The following is a 26,101-nucleotide window of genomic DNA, read 5'->3' on the forward strand; positions in this document are numbered from 1 at the left end:
GACAGTTCTAATATACAGTATATTATAATGGGAATTGGCTCAAATGTTGCAGCGCCTGGTATTTAGATGCAAAATAAAAATCTCAGCCCAGCAAAAATTGGAGGTTGACCATAACTAAAAATAACAAACACCTAGCCACAATTCAGGGTGCCATTTAACCACTGGGCAGCTAGGCCACTTATCACTATTACTTTATTGGCCACACATAGAGAATGGAACCCCAGCTTTAGAAGTGCTGTATTCCTACCAGTCCCTGTGGTCTCCTCTTCTCTCCTCTCCTCTCCTCTCCTCTCCTCTCCTCTTCTCTCCTCTTCTCTCCTCTTCTCTCCTCTTCTCTCCTCTTCTCTCCTCTTCTCTCCTCTTCTCTCCTCTTCTCTCCTCTTCTCTCCTCTCCTCTCCTCTCCTCTTCTCTCCTCTTCTCTCCTCTTCTCTCCTCTTCTCTCCTCTTCTCTCCTCTTCTCTCCTCTTCTCTCCTCTTCTCTCCTCTTCTCTCCTCTTCTCTCCTCTTCTCTCCTCTTCTCTCCTCTTCTCTCCTCTTCTCTCCTCTTCTCTCCTCTTCTCTCCTCTTCTCTCCTCTTCTCTCCTCTTCTCTCCTCTTCTCTCCTCTTCTCTCCTCTTCTCTCCTCTTCTCTCCTCTTCTCTCCTCTTCTCTCCTCTTCTCTCCTCTTCTCTCCTCTTCTCTCCTCTTCTCTCCTCTTCTCTCCTCTTCTCTCCTCTTCTCTCCTCTTCTCTCCTCTTCTCTCCTCTTCTCTCCTCTTCTCTCCTCTTCTCTCCTCTTCTCTCCTCTTCTCTCCTCTTCTCTCCTCTTCTCTCCTCTTCTCTCCTCTTCTCTCCTCTTCTCTCCTCTTCTCTCCTCTTCTCTCCTCCCAAAAAACTTTGTTAAACAGACCCCCTGTCTCCAACTTGTCTCACCTTTGCTTCTCTCACCAGCTTTCTGCAGGTCACACCATCGCTCCTCACTTGGCTGTCTAGCGAGCTCTCCACTGAGCAATCTCCTCAGCTCTCTTCTGAGATGACTTCTCAAAGACTCTTGCAGGACACACCTTTGCCCTCTACTCAACTCCTTAATGAGCTTTCTGGGTGTGGTCACAGACCTTTCCAATACAGTGAAGGAGGATCCCAAACACCAGGACTTGCACAGTTTAATTTGTTTATCAGTTTGACCAAACAAATCTTAGGATCACCTGGGTCAAGTTCACATGTAGGACGTTGAATGACAAAGAATTCTATGTTAACGCCAATAGTATCCTGGATCCATTTCTGCACAGTCTAGTTGGCCCCTATCACTACCCCATAATCCCCCTTTTTAAAGAGTACCTGTTCCCCTAATCACAACTACACATTAGACAGTCCTCTAATCAGACAATACACATTTACTGTGTGTTAGTGTTAGCATGTCCAGCGTGCTCCTAAGAAACATCCAGTGATGTCACCAAACTGTAGGAAGTCTGCCAGCTTTCAGGAGAGGCTCCTGATTGGCTCTGAAAGGTCACATGAGACCAGTGTCACAGGTTCCTTGGCTAAAGCAACAGCTAATGTTTTTTAAAAAGAAATGCTGAATTATTGCAGGAAACTCCACACACAGACACAGGGGCACTTTTATACCTGCTTCAATCAAGAATAGTATGTGTGTTATCAACTTTTCATTGCAGAGATGCTTTTACTTAGATTGTACAATAGGTTTTTCAACCCTGCATGACGGGGCTGTTTTAAAAGGGCCCTGATTCAAGTTCAGCTAAATGCAACGACTCAACACAGAGCTTGACGCTTGTCAGGTGCTTGTTCAAGCATTTTGATTGCAATTTTCCCTATAACCGTAACGTTCATTTGCATTGTGCAATTGTAATTATAGATGTGAATGGAGGATCATTGCCCCGCTTGGAAGCATCATACGGCTGGATATTGAGTACCTGAATACCGAGAAGGATGAAATGGGCTGTCAGGACAGTCTCCTAGTCTACGACGGCATCGGAGATGGCAAAATTTTACTAGGTGATGTGTAAAGAGAGACTTGATCTGGCGATGACAAAATAATGAAGGTCTATACACTGTAAACCTTTAAATTTGTAAAATTCACCAAGAATGTGTATGTGAAGACTGAATTTAATATTTGCAATTAGATATAGCATTGATAGCTAGCCGAGGGCAGATTTTCCTGTGTTGCCCCATGGTTGACATTCTGTGCAATAGTAAGTCTTATCCCACAGAGTGGATACAATTGTACATAATATGTGATTGATGCGTGCTTGGATATATATTGGTATATATTTGGCACTTAGTACTACTATTTGATAGTGGATAACATTCCTTTGCGATTAATTTATATGGCATAAGCCACTCGTCCCACCTGGAAATATATTATGCTACAAGTTAACCCGTGCATGATACTCATGCATTCTAGTCAAATCAAGCTACTTAAGGTGTTAAAAAGGTTCTTGTCATGCATTTGGGCCTAGCCCAGGCCTCCTCAGGGGAAGAGCGTTACTTCCCGACGCAAGCGCCCTTTTTTAACGTGGTTTTGTCCACATGTCACCACCTCATCATTTTTCTCCATCACCTCATCCTTCATCTTCATCGCCACTTCTTTCATCAAGCTACTTAAGGTGTTAAAAACTCCCCACTGTCACCCCCGGCAACCACCAACCACTCCCAACTGTCACTTCTTCTCCTTCAAGAAATATATAGGTCAGTGTATAACTCTGCCCAGCAGGTGGCGCTGCAGCCTGGTTTTTTTTTTTCACACACGCCACTAGGCATTTATATAGTAGATATTTCTGAGTTCAGTGGTGCAAAAACACAGACAATAGACTACAAGGCGGTGGGAAGGCAATACGCTCAGATGAATATACCTTCACCATGTTCTCAATGCATGGCACTAACCTAAACAACGCTATACTTGGAGCTCTTGGGTTCTGGTGGTTCCTTGAAGTTGAAGGACGCATTTTTCCAGAATTATTTAGGTGCAAATGCCCTTAGTACCCTTAAGTAGAGACCTTGCCCTCTGAGTGATCATCTTCACCCCATGTTGCATCGTTACTTCCCTGACGTCAGGTGTGTCTTCCACGATGACAATCGCCCCATCCACACGATGCATGTGGTCACTCGATGGTTTGATGAGTATGAAACTGGTGGAATCCATATGTCATGACCTTCTTAGTCACCAGATCTGAATTCCATTGAGCATTTATGGGATATTCCCAGGACAATGCCCGAGATAGTGTTTTTCAGGAGTGTTTTAATAAATTGTTTGCTTTTTACCATTTCTTGAGCTCAATTAGTTTGGCTATTGGTTCCAGCACTGTTTTTTTTTATTTATCATTTATTGCTTTTTCTCAAGAGTTTGCAGACTATTTACAGTAGAAGGTTCATTTTCCCCTATTATCTCTCTACCATTTGTCTATTTTTGCCTGGGGCTCCTCCTTTTGTTTTTAGTTGATCTAATCTCATTCATATTCAGCAACTTGGATTTTATTGTTAATAACACACATTTCCGCCACAGGTTCACTCTGTGGGAACATGTCCAGCTACGCAATGAAGTCGAAAGACCCGGAGATGACTTTGGTGTTTACGACAAACTCCAGAGTGGTCATGAATGGATTTTCACTGAGATATTCTTTCTGGAAGCTACAACCAGGTATTAGAGCCATAGACTTGACGTTTTCCCCCCAAGTGTCCCCAGTTAAAGTGACCGATGGGGTCAGAGGGGGGAGTCTCCATTAAATGTGCACACGATTGGAGGGATTGAGGCTGCGGCTGTGTCCTTAGTTTTGAATTGAACCACCTGTAGCCTCTGATCATCATGATGTTTAGAGCAGCACAGTGTGTTTCAGAAGATGTGTGATGGTCTTGTCGGTGGCACCGTTAGTGAAGACAAGGTTGCTTGGGACAGCTTTTTGACGTCGGCAAAGGAATGGGGGAACCAAGATGGGAAGAACTCTGCCTGATGATATAAATAATGACTGAAAAGCATAGGAGGACGGGCGGAAAGATTAAGACCAGTATTCCGTAAAAGTCGCAGCAGGGACTGTACCATCCTTGAAGCGGTTCTTAAATTCACCTCCTGCACTGTACACTCTAGTCCCGTGGCACTGTATCTCATTACCCTCCATGCCAGCGTTGAATACCTCCCTCATTAAGGCCGCTGCGATCCATCGACAAAGTGTGTATCTGTATATTGTTCCTGGCACAAACACTCTGTAAAATAAACCCACATTTCTATAGGCGATAGGTCCTATAAGTATAATTTGTGTGATGCCCGGAGTAGAATCTGCCCTCCGTACTCACATTATCACCCCTCTTCCCTCTTGCTGTAAATTTATTGCGCTTCACATGTATTTCCTAGACGTGGCCCAATATTAACTAATTCCAGTCTGAAAAACGTATATATTTTTGTGTTTTAATTTATAGACTCTATGACATCAGGCGATAGCCAGCTTGCTGTAGGTAAGTGTGGTTATGTGTCTGTGTGTGTCTTGTGTTTATATATCACAATGGGATAATTACATTGTAGGCCAAATACTTTTATACAGCTTACAGGAATCTAAGGTGGCTTCTAATATCCTTATTCATACACGGGGGGGGGGGGGGGGGGGGTACACTATTCCTTATAATACACGGGGGGTACACTATTCCTTATAATACACGGGGGGTACACTATTCCTTATAATACACGGGGGGTACACTATTCCTTATAATACACGGGGGGTACACTATTCCTTATAATACACTGAAGCGATGATGGCAGATATCTCTATTTATGCAGATATTATTTCCAGGAATTTATACGTATATTATCATCACTTCTGTATGATACAACTTGTAACATTAAGGTATGAAGAGCATTTCTAGTTAAATATTTCAAAAATAATTTGTAGTAAACTCTTATGATAACATTTTGTTATTTTACAATAAGGTGCCCTTGGTGCTGGGATGCAGGCTTAAAGGTTTTGTTAAAAATATGAACCAAGACCTCATATTTTCATTTTGCTAGAAATGCATAATATATAAATATATAATATGGGATTAACCGAAAGAGATTACTTGCCACAGATCTGTTTTGGTGGAGTGGGGTGGAGCATATTATCTTTGTAGGGTACTGTAGTGATGCCACTAACATTTCATATATTATATATTTACTCATTAAGCATGTGTGCCCCTCTATTGGTGGTTCTACGTCTACACATCCCAGTGGTACATCTCCGCAGACCTGCTCTCCAATAAATGGGTTTGGTTCCTTACAGTCAATTGTCCATTTCCCCAGGTTGTCCCACCCTGGATCTCCTCACAGCTGGGTCAGCAGACTTGAGATCCCCCAATTATCCGAGCTCCTACCCCAATGCCCTGGATTGTTGGTGGATCATTCAGTTGACCTCTGGAAACCAGCTAGAGCTTCTCGTTGTGGATTTGGCTTTGGAGAGTTCACCAAACTGCACCTGGGACTTTCTGAGCATTTATGACGGAGCCAGTAACAAGACACGGTTGTTGGGTAGGTTTCTGGAATAAAAGGTATTTGAACGATTTAAACCGTTTCCCATATTAAACATGACTGCCTGACTTTTGTCGAGCGCACTACACATTGATCATTGACCACAAGGAATAATTGCAGAAAGTCTGCATTGTGCTGGGCACCAAAGTTGGCAAATGGTGGGAAAAGCAAAACTTTCCTCCGCTATGCTGTACTGTACGTGACCCCCCCAACACTTCCTTATGAAGGAAATAACAAAAAATATGAGTAACAAATTGCTATAAGGTGATGTATGAACTTTGTATTGTATAGAGGTGCGAATGACACCAAAATCTTCCTGTATAAGGATGACTGGAGCCTCAAATCACTACCCTGCTTTGAGCGCCTGATTCATCTATGATCGCAAGCCCATAAGCGTGCCGTTTCTTGCATGAAATCTCTCTGCGCATGCGCCAGAATGGGACACCAGAATAATGCCAGTGAACGCAATCGCATGCAAGTCATGGTTGCATGCCAATGACACTTCGACTGCCTATGGTTTGAAGGGCAGAGCGGAGGTGGGATAGGGAGGACTAACGTTGGCAGTGCACAGTACGGAGTGCTGAGGTCGAACATACGCACATTTGTCCGATTAGAGTTCAGGGCATCTCTTAGGTACATGTTTTTTTTAACCGTATCCTTTGCACCGGCTGCAGGTCTGGTGTAAGTGCCGACTGATAGTGATGTCTACATGTATGCATGCCACAACATGTGTTTGGAAGTAAGAGTAATGGTAAAAATGCATTTTATGTATAGTACGCATTAAGAGCATCCTTATGTATATATTTCATGGAATAAAACAAATTACTTCTCTTTCTATTAATGATTATAGTATTAATACTTTTAAATGTCTTTTTTCTTTTTTTTTCTATAAATTTTTTTATTTTTTTGCATGTGTTAATAGGACTTTATATTGCACATATGTATGTACGTATCATGCTGTATGTTTTATCTGTCTACATACGGCAAGTAATGTATATCCAGAGCGTACTTGTATCCAGATTAAAACTGAGATCTGCTTGTACTTGAATACCGGTAGATGTTACGTATGTTTTCTTCAAAATGTAAGTTGCGTTCACATTGCTTTCCTGGATGAATCAGGCTCTTAATATTCAGATGCTCTGATTGGTCCAGCCCCTCCCACTTCAAACTATCCTAACGCATGAACATACTGGAGTTCTATATCCTGGGCTGCTGGTAACATTGTAAGTGCCCGTACACACGTGCGTTTAATATCCGTGTCTAAAGCCTGATAAAGCTGGTACAATCTCTAGCGATCCCAGAACTTGCACCCGCCCAGCTTGTGTGTCATCCGGGGAATTAAAGGACCGTTTAATTGCTTTTGTGTTTTTATTCCAGTTACACTTTGCGGGAACAAGTCCAATCTGATCCTACACACCAGCAGCAACTTCCTAACGCTCCACTTCCACACCGATGAGTCCGTGGTCAGCCGTGGATTTCACATCCACTACAGTGAGATTGCGACCTCTCCAACGGAGACATGTTGTACAGCGGGGACTGGGGAGGATTATGGTAATTTGGAATTTAATAACATTTATTATAAAATACTGTTTATTTTGCAGTGTATATGCGTGAGAGCTAAAGAGTTTATTTTGTACTATTCACAGAGAACTGCGGGAGTACACACGTAGACCCCATGACGAAAGGAAAGTCCGAAGTTCTTACCGATGAGCGAGCAACACCGCGCGTGGTGGGAGGTCTCGCCGCTGCCTCGAAGTCCTGGCCTTGGATAGTCCGCCTTGAAGATAAGAGGGGAAAATTCTTCTGCGGGGCGTCAATCATCCATGAAAAGTGGATACTGACCGCAGCGCACTGCGGCTTCATGTAACTTTTACCTTTTCTATGTATCATAATATTTTTCTGATATTGTCAGAGATGGCTGAATATAAAAAAGAACCTATTAGCTGCTGTTCGGTCAAACTACATTATTTTCTGCATTTATACATCAACTTTTGCTATTTGTGAATTCCTTGTTAAATGAAATGTGTTAAAACAAATAACGCGGTAGCTTTGTGAATTCCACCTATTGTTGAAGGATACAGTGTAGAATTATTTGAAACCAGAGCACCCACGCGAACACAAGGAGAACATACAAACTCCACACAGATAAGGCCAAGGTCGGGAATCGAACTCATGACCCCAGTACTGTGAGGCAGAAGTGCTAACCACTGAGCCACCGTGCCGTCCACAAAAATGTCTTATATTTTATTTTTCTTTTGTATCTGCAGTGTGGGGTCAGACAGAGTGTTTGTGGGACAGACGGACCTTTCACTTACACCCAGAACAGAAGCCATAGTTAAAAATTCCTACGTCCACGATCTGTACGACAAAGATTTCCTACCCCCCGACTATGACATCTGCCTACTGGAGCTCGAGACTCCTCTTGTCCTGGGTAAGAATCTACCCAGTGTTTATGTACACAAACAGTTAAGCTGCAATTTGAGCCTGTAAGTGTTGGGAGCATGGCATTGGGCAGTGTTGAGGCAGAATCCTATTTACAGACAGACTGTTCGGCACTGTTTGGGGCTCATCAGTGTAGCATAGGAATCTTCATCTAAGCATGTAAAGCACTTTAATTGCTCCTTTAATATAAGTGACTAATTTCATATAGTAACAAGGAAGGATCTTAAGTCTTCCTAACCGTATTTCACTCTCTTAGTGCAGTTGTTGCCATAGCAGCTCACATGTTGAACGGTGAACCCCCCAGCCTATAATCACGAGAGATCTTCTGTCCTGGCTCACCAGCTGCCTCATTTGCCAACAAATGTCGGGTTTATTATGATGCAATTTATGACTTGTATAAGCCCACCCATTGTGCATTGCCCTGTTGAACACAATTTAATCTGACCTCAAAATAGTGATTTATTAATCACTACAAGGAATATATATATATATATATATATATATATATATATATATATATATATATATATATATATATATATATATATATATATATATATATATATCTTACATATAGCTTATATATATATATTGCTTATATGGAAAAACAATTGCTTAAGCAGGTGAACAAAGTACAGGATTCCCAAGAATGTGCAAAACATTCACTTATCTTTCCTCTCTGTGTCTAGTACAACATTACCTTCTAATTGCCCACATTCACCTCTTATTTCTCTTATTTCTTCATATCAGAGTTGCAGTATCATAAAAATACAAGGACTCACACATTAAGTTACAATACAATTACCTTATATGTGCAGTGTTTGATAAAAGCAGAATATGTGTAGATATTTTGTGCTTTAAAGCTTTTATTATACTTGCACTTGTTAGTTTATAGCATGAGGTATGTTGCTCTTTTGCTGGCATATGGTGTAAGAAGAACATGTCTATGTAGTTGTAGTGTAGTAAGTGCTTGGATTATGAAATCGCTACTTACAATGCTTCCTTTTCCAGATGGATTTGTGATTCACTTATGTATCTTGGAAAGGAAGTAGATGTAGGAATTTGGAATTGTTTGGTTTGTAGGTATTGGAATTCTTTTTGGTTCAGTAGTTTGTTGTTGTTTCCTTCTTCCAAAATTTTGTCAAGTTCTGTGATGAATTTACTTGCGGAGTCGTATGTGAGTATTTGGAATGTGCGGGGGCTTAACAGGAGTCTGTTTTATTACTCTATGTATTTGGTTGTCTACAGAATAACAATTCCTCCTCCTTTTTGTCTACTGGCTTTGATTTCCATCCAAGTCCTTTTCTAGTCAGTTTAACGCATTGTTCTCGTCTTTGGTGAGGTTAAATTTTAGGTCTAGATTTTTTTTGGATTGCGTAGATCTTCGATATATTGTGTTACTAGTTTTTCAGAGAGTGTGGTTGCATTGCCTTTGTGTGTTTGGAAGGAGTATCTAGGTTTATTTTTAGGTGTGGTGTTTTATATTGTTTGTCTGTATCTTTGTGGTTTTGTTATACTTCCCTCTTTATGGTGGTTTGTTTTGGTGAAATATCTTGAAAGTGTTCATTTTCTGCAGAATTTGCTGGTGTCTATCAATGAGTCAAAGCTTCATGTGTGTGTTGTGGGGGCAAATGTGAGTCCCTTTATTAAGCAGGCTGTGTGCTTTAGTGTCTTGATAGTGAGGTGTGTTGTTTAAAGGGTGCATGTTAAATTGCTGTTTTGTGGTCTGTTGGTGTGTCTTGGATAGATATGGTCTTTCTAACTCTATTTGTGATTGACTATGGGGTTGGTTGCTTTAGTATGGGTAGTACATGCTTTCTATCAGTTTCCTTATATGTTTATTTGGCAGGGTTTGCTGTATTTAAGGGATAATGTGTTGGTGCCTGCGGTGGGATGAGTAGTGGTAATATGGTTCTGGTTGTCTGAGAATTCTCTGCTTCCATCGGGCATTGTATGTTTGACAGTATTGCTAGATACTAGGGAGAGGGTAGTGAGACCTATTTAATGGTGGGGTGTATTGTTTGTCTTCATTCGGGCATAAGTCAATTAGCCACGAGGTTCTTTAGTAATCTCGTGGCCATGTGTCTGCACTGCATTTACATTAGTGAAAACTAGAGATGGGCGGGTCCGGTTCTCCGAGAACCGAACCCACCCGAACTTTGGGTATCCGAGTACCGAGCTGAGCAGCTCGGTACTCTCCCGCCAATTCCGAATCCAAATCGAGGCCGAACGTCATTGTGACGTCGTCGGATCTCGGGACTCGGTTCTCGCGATACTTCAACTTTATAAATACACGCCTCCACAGCAATCCATCGCCATTTGACAGAGGGAGAGAGCAGGGTGTAGTCATAGGCTAATTAGAGCAGGGACAGAGAAAGAATACAATATTGTTCTTGCAATTGCTCTAACCAAAATCGCTAGTGCAGAGAGGAGGATAGAGGTTTATTATTTTTTCTTCATATTTGGCACTCCCCAGCGCTTTTGGGTTGTCCCCCATAATTGTGCATTAATATTTCTGGCTGTCAAAAGTCATATCTGTCAGCAGTATCTACTCAATAAATGTTAGCACTCCTCAGTGTTTTTGGGGTGTCCTCTCTAATTGTGCATTAATATTTCTGGCTGTCAAAAGTCATATCTGTCAGCAGTATCTACTCAATAATTTTAAGCACTCCTCAGTGTTTTTGGGGTGTCCTCTCTAATTGTGCATTAATATTTCTGGCTGTCAAAAGTCATATCTGTCAGCAGTATCTACTCAATAATTTTAAGCACTCCTCAGTGTTTTTGGGGTGTCCTCTCTAATTGTGCATTAATATTTCTGGCTGTCAAAAGTCATATCTGTCAGCAGTATCTACTCAATAAATTTTAGCACTCCTCTGTGTTTTTGGGGTGTCCTCCCTAATTGTGCATTAATATTTCTGGCTGTCAAAAGTCATATCTGTCAGCAGTATCTACTCAATAATTTTAAGCACTCCTCAGTGTTTTTGGGGTGTCCTCTCTAATTGTGCATTAATATTTCTGGCTGTCAAAAGTCATATCTGTCAGCAGTATCTACTCAATAAATTTTAGCACTCCTCTGTGTTTTTGGGGTGTCCTCCCTAATTGTGCATTAATATTTCTGGCTGTCAAAAGTCATATCTGTCAGCAGTATCTACTCAATAAATGTTAGCACTCCTCAGTGTTTTTGGGGTGTCCTCTCTAATTGTGCATTAATATTTCTGGCTGTCAAAAGTCATATCTGTCAGCAGTATCTACTCAATAATTTTAAGCACTCCTCAGTGTTTTTGGGGTGTCCTCTCTAATTGTGCATTAATATTTCTGGCTGTCAAAAGTCATATCTGTCAGCAGTATCTACTCAATAATTTTAAGCACTCCTCAGTGTTTTTGGGGTGTCCTCTCTAATTGTGCATTAATATTTCTGGCTGTCAAAAGTCATATCTGTCAGCAGTATCTACTCAATAAATTTTAGCACTCCTCTGTGTTTTTGGGGTGTCCTCCCTAATTGTGCATTAATATTTCTGGCTGTCAAAAGTCATATCTGTCAGCAGTATCTACTCAATAATTTTAAGCACTCCTCAGTGTTTTTGGGGTGTCCTCTCTAATTGTGCATTAATATTTCTGGCTGTCAAAAGTCATATCTGTCAGCAGTATCTACTCAATAAATTTTAGCACTCCTCTGTGTTTTTGGGGTGTCCTCCCTAATTGTGCATTAATATTTCTGGCTGTCAAAAGTCATATCTGTCAGCAGTATCTACTCAATAAATGTTAGCACTCCTCAGTGTTTTTGGGGTGTCCTCTCTAATTGTGCATTAATATTTCTGGCTGTCAAAAGTCATATCTGTCAGCAGTATCTACTCAATAATTTTAAGCACTCCTCAGTGTTTTTGGGGTGTCCTCTCTAATTGTGCATTAATATTTCTGGCTGTCAAAAGTCATATCTGTCAGCAGTATCTACTCAATAAATTTTAGCACTCCTCTGTGTTTTTGGGGTGTCCTCCCTAATTGTGCATTAATATTTCTGGCTGTCAAAAGTCATATCTGTCAGCAGTATCTACTCAATAAATGTTAGCACTCCTCAGTGTTTTTGGGGTGTCCTCTCTAATTGTGCATTAATATTTCTGGCTGTCAAAAGTCATATCTGTCAGCAGTATCTACTCAATAATTTTAAGCACTCCTCAGTGTTTTTGGGGTGTCCTCTCTAATTGTGCATTAATATTTCTGGCTGTCAAAAGTCATATCTGTCAGCAGTATCTACTCAATAATTTTAAGCACTCCTCAGTGTTTTTGGGGTGTCCTCTCTAATTGTGCATTAATATTTCTGGCTGTCAAAAGTCATATCTGTCAGCAGTATCTACTCAATAAATTTTAGCACTCCTCTGTGTTTTTGGGGTGTCCTCCCTAATTGTGCATTAATATTTCTGGCTGTCAAAAGTCATATCTGTCAGCAGTATCTACGCAATGGATTCAAAGCAGTCCACATATGATCTAAATGAGCAACCAGGTTCTGTCACCAGTCCTGATGTTAGTGTTCCCAGTACGTCATCTGGCCAAGGCGATGTCAAACAACAGAGTGTTTTCAAATTAGTGCAAAAAACAAAAACCAAAAAAAAATTTACTGTATTGAAGCGAAAACGAAGTGTAACTGAGCAAAAGTTAAGTGACGATAAAAAAAAAATTGCAAGCATGCCATTCTACACACGCAGTGGCAAAGAGAGAATGAGGCCTTCACCTTTGGCTATTAGTGGCAGATCCCAAAAAGTTACCCAGCCTACAATTGGTGCACAACTACTGTTACGCGTCAAAGCTGAGCTGCAAGATACCAGTGAGGCATTACAGGAGAATATTTGCTCTGATTCACAAATGACAACAATCCCTGTGGAGAGTCCATCCAACAGTGGGATGTCTAATCGTGAGCATTCTGCTGATGTGTGCCTTAATAGCCCGAGTGTAGCCGGTGATACCCAAATTGAGGATGCCACTTTGGAATTAGAAGAGGATGAGGGGGAGATTTGTGTAGGCGACGAGGGCGCTAATGAGGATGTTGATGAGGATGAGGTTGTTTGTGTAAGTCCTGCACCAGTGGCAGCAGTTCTGGCACGTGACAAGAAAAAGGCCATTGTCATGCCTGGGCATAAAACAAAAAAATCCACTTCTTATGTGTGGAATTATTTCTACCCAAATCCAGACAACAATTGTATAGCCATTTGTAGTGTATGTGAAGCCACAGTCAGTCGAGGGAGGGACCTTAACCATCTTGGAACCTCGTCTATGTTACGCCATTTAACGAGAGTTCATGGCAAAGTGTTGGGAAAAGCTGAAAGTTCTTCCCAAAAGAATACAAGCACTCCCTCATCAGCTAAGACCCTCCGCTCACCGACATACCGACGGCCACAAAATACACCCACCACACCATCCTCATCAATATCCTCAGTAGCGCTCGGAGTTAGCCCGGCATCCCACTTAAGGCTGGATGACTCCGGCACTATTATTGATTCCTCTGAAGAAAGCGTTAGTCCTGCTGCTGCTGTTGCTGCTGCTGGGGGTGAATCGTCATCCCAGAGGCAGGTGAATAAAATGAGCAGTCCTACATTTCAGCAATTAACTGTGAAACAATCCTTTGCGAGGGGAAGCAAATATGACAGCAGTCACCCAGTCGCCAAGCGAATCACAGACGCCATGGCTGCAATGTTAGTGTTAGATCTGCGTCCAATCTCCACCATAAACGCAGCTGGTTTTTCACAGTTAATTGAGGTTTTGTGTCCGCGTTACAGAATTCCATCGCGACACCATTTCTCCCGTAAAGCTATTCCACAACTATACCAAAAAGTGTGTAAAAATGTAGAGATTGCGCTGAAAAATGCCATTCTGCCCACTGTTCACTTAACCACAGATATGTGGACAAGTGGAAGTGGCCAAACCAAAGACTATATGACTGTGACAGCCCACTGGGTTGGTCATTCACCTTCACCAGCAGGAACAGCAGCAGCATGTACACCACTACGTAACATTTGTCACAGGCAGGCCACTCTTTGTATCACCGGCTTCACTAACAGGCATACGGCTGACAATTTGTTACGCAAACTGAGAGATGTGATTGATGCATGGCTTATACCACTCGGACTCTCCCCAGGGTATGTCATTTCAGATAACGCCAACAATATAGTGCGAGCATTACAGCTGGGTGATTTCCAACATATTCCCTGTTTTGCTCACACCATCAACTTGGTGGTGCAGAGCTTCCTACGAAACAACCGTGAGGTGCAGGAGATGCTTTCGGTGGCCCGTAAAATTTCAGGCCATTTCAGGCATTCAGCCACAGCATGTAGGAGATTACAGCAGCTCCAAGAGCAGTTTAACTTGCCCTGCCACCAACTTAAGCAAGAGGTGGTAACTCGGTGGAATTCCACCCTGTACATGCTTCAGAGGATGGAGGAACAGCGCAAAGCCATCCAAGCATATTGCACAAGTCATGACATTGGGAAAGGAGGGGGGATGTATTTCACTCTTGCACAGTGGGGAATCCTTTCAGTGCTGTGCAAGGTGCTGAAACCATTTGAAGTTGTGACATGTGAGGTCAGTGCAGACTCTGCTAGTTTGAGCCAAGTCATTCCTTTAATTAGACTATTGGAAAAGCAGCTTGAGAAAATGAAGGAGGAGCTGAAAGCAAGCAATTCAGCAAAGTATGTTGGCCTTGTCGATCAAGTACTTAATTCGCTTCACAATGATCCTCGAGTTATTAAGATCTTGAACTCGGATCAGTACGTTTTGGCCACTGTGCTTGATCCAAGGTTTAAAACCTACATTGAGTCTTTACTTGTAAATGAGCGAGATGTGAACTTTTGCAAGGAGCTATTGCTCAGCAAGTTGGCCGCTGAACTGGGCCTCGGCTTGACGACGTGTCCTCCTTCACTTTCTCAAGCTGTTGCTCGTAAAAAATTAAATTTCCAAAAAAGAAGCAGGGAAGACACAGGGGGCAGACGAGAACAATTTAACATCTGGGCTGGTTTGAAGGATTTTTCAAAAAAAAGTGTCACTTTGCCCATAAGTCCATCCAATATGAGTATAAACATGCAAAGGATGGTGGAGGATTACTTTCAAGAGGTAGTTGATATGGAAATGTCAGACAGTCCCTTTCCTTACTGGGAAGAAAAGCAAGCTATTTGGAAACCCATGTACAAACTTGCTTTGCAATACCTAAGCTGCCCACCCTCCAGTGTGTACTCTGAACGAGTGTTCAGCACAGCAGGGAACTTAGTCAGTGATCGCCGTAGAAGGTTACTTCCCAAAAATGTGGAGAAAATGATGTTTATAAAAATGAACTACATCTTCCACGAGGAAGGCCTTCACCATCCAAGACATGCAAGCACTGACTGTTCTCTAATGGCGGATTCAAGCGGCGATGAATTGATAGTCTGTGATGATGACGATAACACTGATGAGGGTGAGGATGAAGCTGAAGATGATGCCGATAACATCTTTTTAAAACTTTCTATGTAAGTGTAGGGTGCAATCTACCCCCAAAGAGGAAAGGGACTTGTGGCATTTCCATATCACATACCATCTTGAAAGGCTGCTGTTAGGGCAATTTATCCTTAAGGGTAGGGTGTCATAGACAGAGTGACCCTAAACTGGCTTTGTCCATTTTTCATAATATTGTACAGTCTATAATGGCTGAATTTTTTAGTATTTTATACAAGTGGAGGGGGGCCTAGAGAGACAGAAACCAAACTGGCTTTCTCCATGTCAATTAATATTGTACAGTCTATAATGGCTGAATTTTTTAGTATTTTATACAAGTGGAGGGGGGCCTAGAGAGACAGAAACCAAACTGTCTTTCTCCATGTCAATTAATATTGTACAGTCTATAATGGCTGAATTTTTTAGTATTTTATACAAGTGGAGGGGGGCCTAGAGAGACAGAAACCAAACTGGCTTTCTCCATGTCAATTAATATTGTACAGTCTATAATGGCTGAATTTTTTAGTATTTTATACAAGTGGAGGGGGGCCTAGAGAGACAGAAACCAAACTGGCTTTCTCCATGTCAATTAATATTGTACAGTCTATAATGGCTGAATTTTTTAGTATTTTATACAAGTGGAGGGGGGCCTAGAGAGACAGAAACCAAACTGGCTTTCTCCATGTCAATTAATATTGTACAGTCTATAATGGCTGAATTTTTTAGTATTTTATACAAGTGGAGGGGGGCCTAGAGAGACAGAAACCAAACTGGCTTTCTCCATGTCAATTAATATTGTACAGTCTATAATGGCTGAATTTTTGGGTATTTTATACAAGTGGAGGGGGGCCTTGAGAGACAGAAACCAAACTGGCTTTCTCCATGTCAATTAATATTGTACAGTCTATAATGGCTGAATTTTTTGGTATTTTATACAAGTGGAGGGGGGCCTTGAGAGACAGAAACCAAACTGGCTTTTTCCATTTCTTTACATATTTAACTATAAGTGTAGGGTGTAATATACATTCAAAGACGATGGCTGCATTGCCAATATGCATAGATGGAGAGGAAGACAATCTGTTTTGTGTGTAGAATAGGCCTACCAACGAAGAATTAAACTGTTTTTTGGGATGATTTATTACCTCAACAATTAGATTACTTGTCTCTAAAACAGTTGGAGCACTAAATTGGGTTAATTTAGGCCCAAAAACATGGATTTTCCCAAAAAATAGCAAAACAAAACCAAACAAAACCAAAACCAAAACCAAAACACGCAATGGAGGTTTTGCAAAACCAAAACCAAAACCAAAACACGACGGTAATCCAGATCCAAAACCGAATCCAAAACCAAAACACGGGGGTCAGTGACCATCTCTAGTGAAAACCTAATTTATTTTAGCTCACACCTCTATTAGCGGTTCTCTAACCTTCAAAAGGGCTACACATTACCCTCAATCTGTAATAAATGAAAGCAATACATGTAATCAAAGAGACAACTATCTGTAATAACACATCAGCCGGCGTTTTAAACAAGTGTTACACGCTATAACAGATCTGACAATGAAGCGCGAGAGAGATTGTGAAAGATCGGAGGGCCGCCTGCTGGTAATGACTGATTTAGCTCCTTGATTAAATGCAATCGTATAGATCGTTCTGTGGTAGAATACAATTTAAGACCGATAAGTTCAACTTTTTCTTTCTATCAGGCGAATCGATTGCTGCGATTTGTTTGCCCCAGGAAGTGGAAGATCTTATGAATGATGTCTGTCTAACCGCGGGATGGGGTGCAACAAAACGCATGAGTAAGTGAAAACCTGAATGATTTGCAACTTATCATTAAAGCACAGCCCACATAGAAGATTATTATTCTTTAAGCACCTTTTTAAGCACGCATCTAATAATCATTTTAGCTTCCCTACAAATCATTATCTGCTTTTCAATCTTGACAAACAAAAATGTCTGCCAGGCGCAGACATAAAGGGGCTCTTTATTAAGGCTGTTTCCTGTGCCCTAGCTATGTAACAAAGGCCTAACAAAGGAGATATCCTAGATATCTCCTGCATTAGGCTACGTATCGCATTATACCGCCTAGCTTTTGGAAGCTTAAGTCCGATGGTGTTAGCCATTCTGCCCTATGGGGAGAGTATCGCTGCAGTAAGGTTATCTCTTGGACAGCCTCTGTTTGCTGTCCCGGGGTGAGTTTTTTTTAATAAATGGCTGTGTTATATCATCCCTTATCTATAAGGGATGATAATTAACAATGGAGAAATGTAGCCATTAACATATAGGCCCCTTGGTCCCAGGGCCGGATTTACCACTAGGCAACTGCCTAGGGCCCAGCGGTCTCCAACCTTTAAAAATGGGCCGCTACTTATGGGCCAGTGCTATGTGCTTGCCCCCCTGGGCTAAAGTCAGCCAGCCCCTGAATAGGGGTATATGTTATGCTAAAAACTATAGTGCTATGGATTTTTTCAGGGAGGGGGCCCCACACCAGTATCTTGCCTAGGGCCCCATGAGGTCTAAATCTGGCTCTGCTTGGTCCACTACACAGACACAGGCTTACAATGTATTTATTACACGCTTTCTTTTCAGCTGTAAGCTGCAGTACCTATGATTGGCCACAAGGTGGTATTAAAGCACCATAAATTCAGGGATCTCTCACAAGTGCACCTATAATAAGGTGAAATATTAAATATAAAATACTTGAAATCTGTAAATATCACTTAAACTAACCCTGATAATACATTACCTGTACAGTGTATAAATAGAATATCAAGATTCTCATCTTTATCTACATAACAAGTAATGTACTGCATGGATAATCTAATACTGTATATCTGCCAATTCCTGATTAATGTTCGTGTCTGTGTGTTAACGACGCCTACAGCTGCTTGAGCCAAATGAATGGAGGATCTGGTGGGGATGTATCAGTGGTTGAACAGCGGAATGATTTACTGGAATTCGCTGACAATAATGTCAGAGATTTATTTAGGGATAGAAAAGTGCAAAACTATCTCCGTACCTAACTCTTCCCGAAACCATAGAGTGTAAAAACCCACAAAGCCTGACCGTGACCACAATACCAAACTGAAACCCTACAATATTCTTTCTGAAATGGGCGGACAAGATGAATCAATCAATCAATCAATCAATTAATTAATCCTTTTTCTGCTGTCACTTTCCCTTTTATTTAAAAACTATTGATCTCCATTCAAAGTTCATGAGGTGGAAATTCATGTGGGAAGATTATCCATAGAATCAGTTCTCGTTTATAAATCTTTTAGTGACTCTATGGGGGGAATTCAATTGACCGCGTTACTGCCGAAAGTAAAGCAGCCTGCGCACTATTACCGATATTAATAGTGCGCATTAATACGGTATTCTTTAACAATGGTTTTTGCTCGCGGCTCAGGAAGCCACGAGTAGAAACCAGGGCTAAATTACCGTATTAACGGTAATTGGTTTAACGCTGCGCTACTTCGGTGGGAGTTGAATTCCCCTCTGTGCGTCTAAACATCAACTTAAAAAAGAAAATGTTAAAGTTGTGCCAACTATTTGTACTTACCAGGTACCTGGGAACGCTGCGCTCACTTAAACTACACAAATCTTCTAGTAATAAAAAAAAAAACTAAAACCTAAATAAACAAGGTAACGTGACCTCTTCTAAACCTTCTGTAAATTGCCCACATGCCAGTTTGTTGCTAATATTTTTATATATAAGGATGTACGGTCTTATATCTCTCGGGAAGTTCCCATCCCCCATGTCCCCCATGTCTGTCCTTGCGTAGAGCGTAGATATGGGTGAAGTGTTGCTTCTGTGATGTTCTATAATGAAACCCAACTAGACACTTATGTCACTCCGAATCTTCCCACTTAATCTTTATTGTTCTTAATTGTGTCTGCGACCGGCCTGAGTTATTTGATCTAATTATGCAACCGGATAATAATTCTTGAATAACTCAAAGCAGATTTATAATCTTTTCATTAAAAATTCTAATCCACAGTCTCTGTACCGTGTGAATGTGTCTAGAGGGGTTTACAGAAAATAAAAACTGGTATTGGGTTTAACACTTATTATGTAGACTTTGATGGTCGTGTTTGCGTGAAATGTGACTTTAAAACCCCACGTCTCATAAACATAATTATTATTATTATTTTTATAAAGTATCATCTTTTTTTTTTTTTTCTTTTTAAATGTGTTCTCTGCATTGGCACAATCCACCCCCTTTTAAGAACCCCTCCCCTCCCAATAGAACTCTTCAGACAAGCGGTGTCAGTTACTCCCTGGGTAACTTCGCGGGACCCCAACAAAGTGCTTCATTGGGGAGATGGATATTAAACTGGTGGGGGGGGGGGGTACACAAACTGGAGCCCACTTTTTTAATAAATGTTTGATATTGCTACTGAAGGCTTCGTATTGGTGTCAGAATGCCAAATACTTTTGTGATAATGTCAAGGGGTAAATGTTTGTTTTAAGTACGGAAATGATGTGTGAGCGTTTTCTTTTAAGGCGGTTAAATAAATATTGTATATAATAAAACAAAAATTTTAGCTGTAACTTTAAGGATTGACCTTCTTTGTTCTCCATATTTTATAACGTTACATCAACATTCTTTCCCCTTCTGCTTATGCCAATGAGGGCGCAGTGGGAGTGGCTTCAATAACGCCAAAATAAGTCACATGGCATTTGGTCATTGTTTTTTAAAATATTTGAACACATCAGCACTTCACGTTAAAAAAATAAGCAGCCATAAAATGTTGATTTTCTTAGGATAACACAGGAAAAAATATATACTACTTATTTTAAGAAATGTTTTTGCATCCTGAATAGACTCTTTAATAGAGCATGGTGTACAATTATATAGTCGCTCAGACATTTTTAAGGACGTTTCCAAATTCCTCCACTTTTGCAATATAATTAGTTTTAAATAACACAAGTAACATTTAAATAAACTGAGACTGAGGCAAAAATTTTAATTTGTCATTTTACTAACAGTAGTCTATACATGTATACTGGTCCGGCCTGATAATGGTGGGTTATAGGAGCTATATTGTCCAGTTTTGGGAACGGACATCCGTGTAATTCTCTGCTCTATTTCAGGTACCCAGTACTCCAAGTTACTCCAGCAGGCGATAGTCCCCCTGGTGACCACAGAGGACTGCAGGAACTACTGGGGCACCGATATAACAGAGCGCAATGTGTGTGCGGGTACATCCGGGGCATCCTCCTGCCTGGTAAGTGATCGCCCCAATCTGCAAATCCTCATTAGTTTGGGGACATGAATGAAACTTGTTACAATGTCTGAGCTGAGTCTGTCATTCTGTCTCTCCGCAGGGGGATTCTGGGGGTCCGCTGATTTGCAGCGTCCACAACAAATACGTGCTGGTGGGAATAGTCAGCTGGGGCAGCGATACCTGTGACCCCCTCGCTCCGGCCGTCTACACCGCCATATCCAAGTACAGAGACTGGATTAAGCAACACACTGGGTTTTAATAAAAGTTTTCTAGACGTTTACCTGGTTTCGGTTGACATCAATCATAGAACTGAAAACTGCGTTATCACGTGCATGGAAGATTGCGCTAACTTGCCCCCCAGTTGCCAAATCCCTAGGGGCTGCCACATGCAGCCTTTTTCCCCAGGGGTCTGTCCGTTCTTTATTATGGAATTGTCAAATCAAATCAGTTCACCAACTTGGAAGGACCAATCACAAGCCATAACTAAGATTGCAGCTTGTTGTCCTACCTTTCCTGGAACCCCAAAAACTACCCCTTTTTCCGCCCAGGAACTCTGACTAGAGGCACGTTAGTAAAATCTTTTATGTACGTGTTAGCACAGCTTTGCTTATGTCATTTGTTGTTGGTTATTTTAAATACTACATTAAATATACAACTAAACTGCAAGCCATAGTACCAACACATTTTCCTAAATTTTATTAGAACGCATTGCAAATATTTTTCTTTCAGATGGGTTCTAAACTTTTATTTTCTGGATTAATTAAAGTAATATAAGCGTGCTCCATCTCTAGACGACTTTAACATATTGCCTGGTACAGGCTCTGCTTAATCTTCTGTCTTTTTCCGCTGCTTTGTAATCCTGTCTTCCTATTAGATCTTTTTCATGGGTTACGACACTTCTCAAGTTATCGGGCGATTTTTGAAATGTTAAACAATATGTGCACAACATAAAATATTATCTAAACATGAAGCAACCACCCCACAATGGTAGGTTTAGATCATCTTACCCTAAGATAGTTAACAGCTCTCTACAATAGTCTGCAGTGGTTTAGTGCAGTGTCCGGTGCACAGATGGCTTCTCTCAGGTTTTTTGGCCACAAAAGGAGCGTCAAGTAGTGTGGAAAACAAGACTTTCGTTTCAACTCTCCATTTTGTTCCTACTCTCGGCTAAAATTCCTGGGAGAGAGGCCATTTGGATGTAGCCTAGTGAATGCACGAAGGTTTGACTGTTTTGGCAACTTCCCAATCGGTAATTTGTGCTCAGCGGGAGAATTTCAAGCCCCTATAATCCCGTAACCCCAGATAAGGTTGGATGAAGGAGTGAATGACTGGCACCGCTATGTCTATTTGTATACAAAGTGAAGTGTAGCTACTGTACTGGGCTGGTGGAGGGTTTTCTTTTGATATGATATGAAACATAAGCCCACTCTGGGGCTAACTCATACTTACCAACGTTGCATTTTGGCCCCGTCCCGTGACGTAATGACGCAAACGCGTCATCTTACAGCAGGGGTGGGGCCATGTTTGGCAATCTCCCGGATCTGCCCACTTCCTAGTGAAGTGGGCAGAATTAACTCCAACAATCTCTCCCGGGAGTCCGTGAGACTCTCGCAAAATGTGGGAGTCTCCCGGACATTCCAGGAGAGTGGGCAAGTATGGGCTAACTAATAAGTGATTTAGAAAGTTTATTCTTTGCCAATACATTAAACTGTTAATTTAACAGGCTGATTTCCCCCTGAACTTGTCCCAGGCACCCTGGAGTTGAAGTTCTCCAGGTTAAGACTCTAGAGCTGGCCTGTCCTACCTGTGGCTCTCCAGGTGTTGCAAAACTACAAGTCCCAGCATGCCTTGCCAGTTATCGACTGGCTATCTACTGGCAAAGCATGATGAAACCTGTAGTTTTACAACACCTCTCCAGCCACAGGTTGCCGAGCCTGCTCTAGACCCTAAGTGTTCCTGCAGATTCGTAGATGTATCTCTGCCACAAGTTGGGTACAGAACTTTAAACACGAGTTTCTGCATTCAGCGCTAGCTTTAATACTCTGCCAATAACATTCCAAGGCTGGAGATCCTTAATGAGCTCCGCAGTTACCTTGTTACATGTAAGGAAATCTCCCTCCATCAGTCACACAGCGTCTTTGCTGATTATTCTGGGAGATGGAGCGCGTTACTCTTTCCAAATGCAAAAATTCCAAGGCATTGTAATCATGGAAAAATGTACTTTAAATTATCTACTAATAAAATCCATGGCTTTTATTGAATGTTTAAATCTTGATCTGATTATGTTGATTGAACCCCCCCAGAAGCAGTGAAAGCAGTGCGAGGTTCTTCCAGCAAGAGATTAACATTAATCTGAATAATTGACTTTAAACTTTCCTGCCCATTAAAAGATTGAATAACTCGCTCTGCCCTTGTCATTCCCATCTCATTCTTCAGCCTCTAAAAGCAGATGAGCATTCAAAGGAGTTGCCCACTTTAAAACGACCCCTACAGTCAGACCCCCCACGTAGCACTTGATACCCACCATTGTAACTGTATTTCGGCCATCAATGTGCTGCTTAGAGAGAAGCTGGGAATGTTGGACGACTAAGGGCGTATTTATGAAGCCCTAAATCATACGGAAACTGCTTTTTCCACGTGGTTTAAGTAACCGTAACCTCTTAATTTAAGAGGAGATATCGGAGATATCAAATTTCCGTATTAAACCGCAGAACCCATAATATTCAATGCGGACTGCGGTCTGGGCAATTTTATCGAGCGCCAATGACTTGACCCCAATGGCTAATGTCAATCTGAAGATGGCATTAGTCATTCAACCCTATGGGAATAGCATCGCAGGAGAGTAATCCTCAGATCCCTCTTAGGCAGCGTTGCTGTTCTCCCCTGTGCTGCATACCGCAAATTGCAACTGCGCATGAGCAACTCTAAGTCACACATGCGGAGTACAGACTCCGGGTCAGAACACAGAGTCTTCCTTAGAAAACAGGAATTGCCTATCGGACGCACTGTCCCAACATGACTTGCTTATTAATTTGCCTCAAAGTCATCTGTCATCGCAGCAATATTTAACGTGGAAAAATAATTATTAAATAGGCCCCTAAATCTGTTGGAGGGATGATGTCTTCTAGAACCGGGGTATTGAAGGTCTCACCTGATATTGGCTGTAGCTCCTGTCCAATCAGACTAACTAAACACCTCTGGCCCGGCAGGTCTGACTCCGCCCCCCCTGTCTTCTGTATAGTGCTTACTGCTTATTCCCCTCCTAGCTGTAACATGTGGTATTGCAACAAGCTACGGGGGAGTTGGTTGACAACTAAAGAATGCGATTGTCTAAAGGTGTTCCTGCATCACGAAATATTATGTAGTTTTTGATGCAATGTAATTGCTAGATTTAAGATGCCGCTACGCAGGTGCAAAAAATTGTGGACATGCTCAGTACTGCACACACTGTTTATGTCTATATTCCATTCTTCATTGGTGCCCTTGTGAATACTGCATACCTACTGGAAGACAAACTTGCAAAAAGCACTCTTGCACAAAAGTCCTAAATAGGCAAGCAGAAATCCCACATTTTTCTTGGCTAACCTCTTACAAATCATTATTTTCAAATATTTAACAAAAACAGCTGCCAGAAACAAGTACTCTCAACATGTTATGTGATGGGAGGGGGTGGATTTCACAGTGCAGACAGAACTCAGAGGGTGAGATCAAAGTCTCTCTGGTCACGTAACCATGTGTCTAATTGCAGCACAAAGAAAAGAAAAACAAGGGAAATGGATGATTTTTGGGGGGGTATTGTTGGTGTCAGTAAGGATATATGGCTGTAATATTCAAGCTATTGGAGCATAGAAGAGAGAGGAAAGAGTCTGCTCTAGGTAACCTTACCATTAACACAACATTTAATGCACTGATCCAAGTCTGTGAAGAGAAATGTGGTGAAGCCTTCTATGGAAGTACGCCATCCATCACAGATTAAGCAGACTATGTTCTGAAATTCAAGGAAATATTACTTCCTGCCTCATATGTACAGTAAGCTATTTTACAAGTCATATAAAACTGCTTTTTGATTGTCTCTATTCTTCTGCTCAACCCATGAGGTGTTTATGGATAGAAATATCCAGATGAGTGCCCAATACCAATTTATGACACAGGTCGTAAAAGCTAACACCTCTTGTAACCTCTCTTTAAAGATACATCATTAATATCTAAAAATAGACCATTCACATTCTTTGTAGTTCTGTGATATCTGTGCACATCTTAACTGGGTGAAAAGAAGCGGAGCAGCTGGGATAAGTTTGAATGAAGTGCAATAAGGACACCATAAAATGTCATAACAAAGGAAACCTATGACCTGTTGTGTGGAGGTAATACCATCTTTGTACGACATTCTGGTAAGAAGTTAGGCCAGTGTAAAGGAATTTGTGTAAATGTAGTTAAAGAGGGGCTGTGGGCACCTGAAGTATGTTTAAAATATCCTGAAATTCTAACTGGTTTTGTTTACTTTTGGGAGTCCATTTCATATTGACAAGTGTTCAAACATTCATGCTCTACCAGCAGACAGAAATCTGATCATTTGTCAGTCTACCATTTTTCTATTGTTTTCTCCCTTTTCTTTTATAAGAAATTATGGTATATAAACTTTACATGTTATTTTTGCTTATTGTTTTTCATCTTAAACATTGTGGATTTATTTTCCATATTAACTTACACTTAATAAGTTCATGTCTCTGTGTTCTTTTTTAAATTCACGTGTCAGACTTAGCTTGGTATTACACTACATAGCTGAAACATAGGAGATCATTTGGTTTATGATAACTCTAGGTCAGTGGAGATCATTTGGTTTATGATAACTTATTAAAGTAAGTTGTGAGAAATTAACTTAGCTAAAGGGAGAACTAAAGTGTTCCTGAGTAGGCATGTCAACTCTTCAGAAAAAACATTGGTGGTGACAAAATTGGTAAGGCAAAAGTCAGCTGCATATGTAGATTCTGATAGAGAATGACAACGCAAAAACCAGACCTTTTACCTTCCATGAATGAAATCCCAGAACGAACTTCACCTTCCCCCCTGGAGTGGCTCCTTCAATCTAGGGACAAATTTCCACAGTGTTTCCCCTCCCTTGGCAAATCCCTGGTTCTCTCTCTCTTGAAACATTGGTGGGTCCTGCATCAGGTGTTTGGAGGGGGAAGTGGAGATAAGCTGTGCTGTGCTTCAACAGAAACCTCCTGCTGGGATGCAGACAAAACGTCTGGGCTATTCCAATGAATACTAATTGGCTTCCCCCACCTCCAGAGATGGAGTAGCAGTCAGCCCCTCCTAAAATTAACCCCTTACACTACTTTGTGATGTCACAGGGTGCCCAGTTGTTCAATGCTTCCTGTAGAGGAAGCATAGAAGAGAGAACTAACTACTGGCAATCAGGTATTGGAGAAGGAAAGACGCAACTCTTCTTAACCTCCCAGCAACCTGAACTTCCAGCTGCTG

The 26,101-nt window shown here is 41.3% G+C and overlaps 1 protein-coding gene across 1 annotated transcript in view; it reads left to right on the top strand.

The window, feature by feature from the left end:
- OVCH1 (ovochymase 1) overlaps window positions 1–20,897 on the top strand; it is a 46,654-nt gene extending 25,757 nt beyond the window's left edge. Inside the window, exons 23-32 of the mRNA XM_075206058.1 lie at window positions 1,853–1,992; window positions 3,500–3,634; window positions 4,408–4,443; window positions 5,261–5,485; window positions 6,863–7,036; window positions 7,132–7,348; window positions 7,753–7,916; window positions 17,089–17,184; window positions 20,484–20,617; window positions 20,718–20,897. Coding sequence (XP_075062159.1) covers window positions 1,853–1,992; window positions 3,500–3,634; window positions 4,408–4,443; window positions 5,261–5,485; window positions 6,863–7,036; window positions 7,132–7,348; window positions 7,753–7,916; window positions 17,089–17,184; window positions 20,484–20,617; window positions 20,718–20,876 — 1,480 coding nt within the window. The 3' untranslated portion in view covers window positions 20,877–20,897. The remainder of the gene's footprint in view (window positions 1–1,852; window positions 1,993–3,499; window positions 3,635–4,407; window positions 4,444–5,260; window positions 5,486–6,862; window positions 7,037–7,131; window positions 7,349–7,752; window positions 7,917–17,088; window positions 17,185–20,483; window positions 20,618–20,717) is intronic.
- Window positions 20,898–26,101: the final 5,204 nt, after the last annotated feature.

This window comes from Mixophyes fleayi, chromosome 4 (assembly GCF_038048845.1).
Source record: "Mixophyes fleayi isolate aMixFle1 chromosome 4, aMixFle1.hap1, whole genome shotgun sequence".
Lineage (NCBI taxonomy): Eukaryota > Metazoa > Chordata > Amphibia > Anura > Limnodynastidae > Mixophyes > Mixophyes fleayi.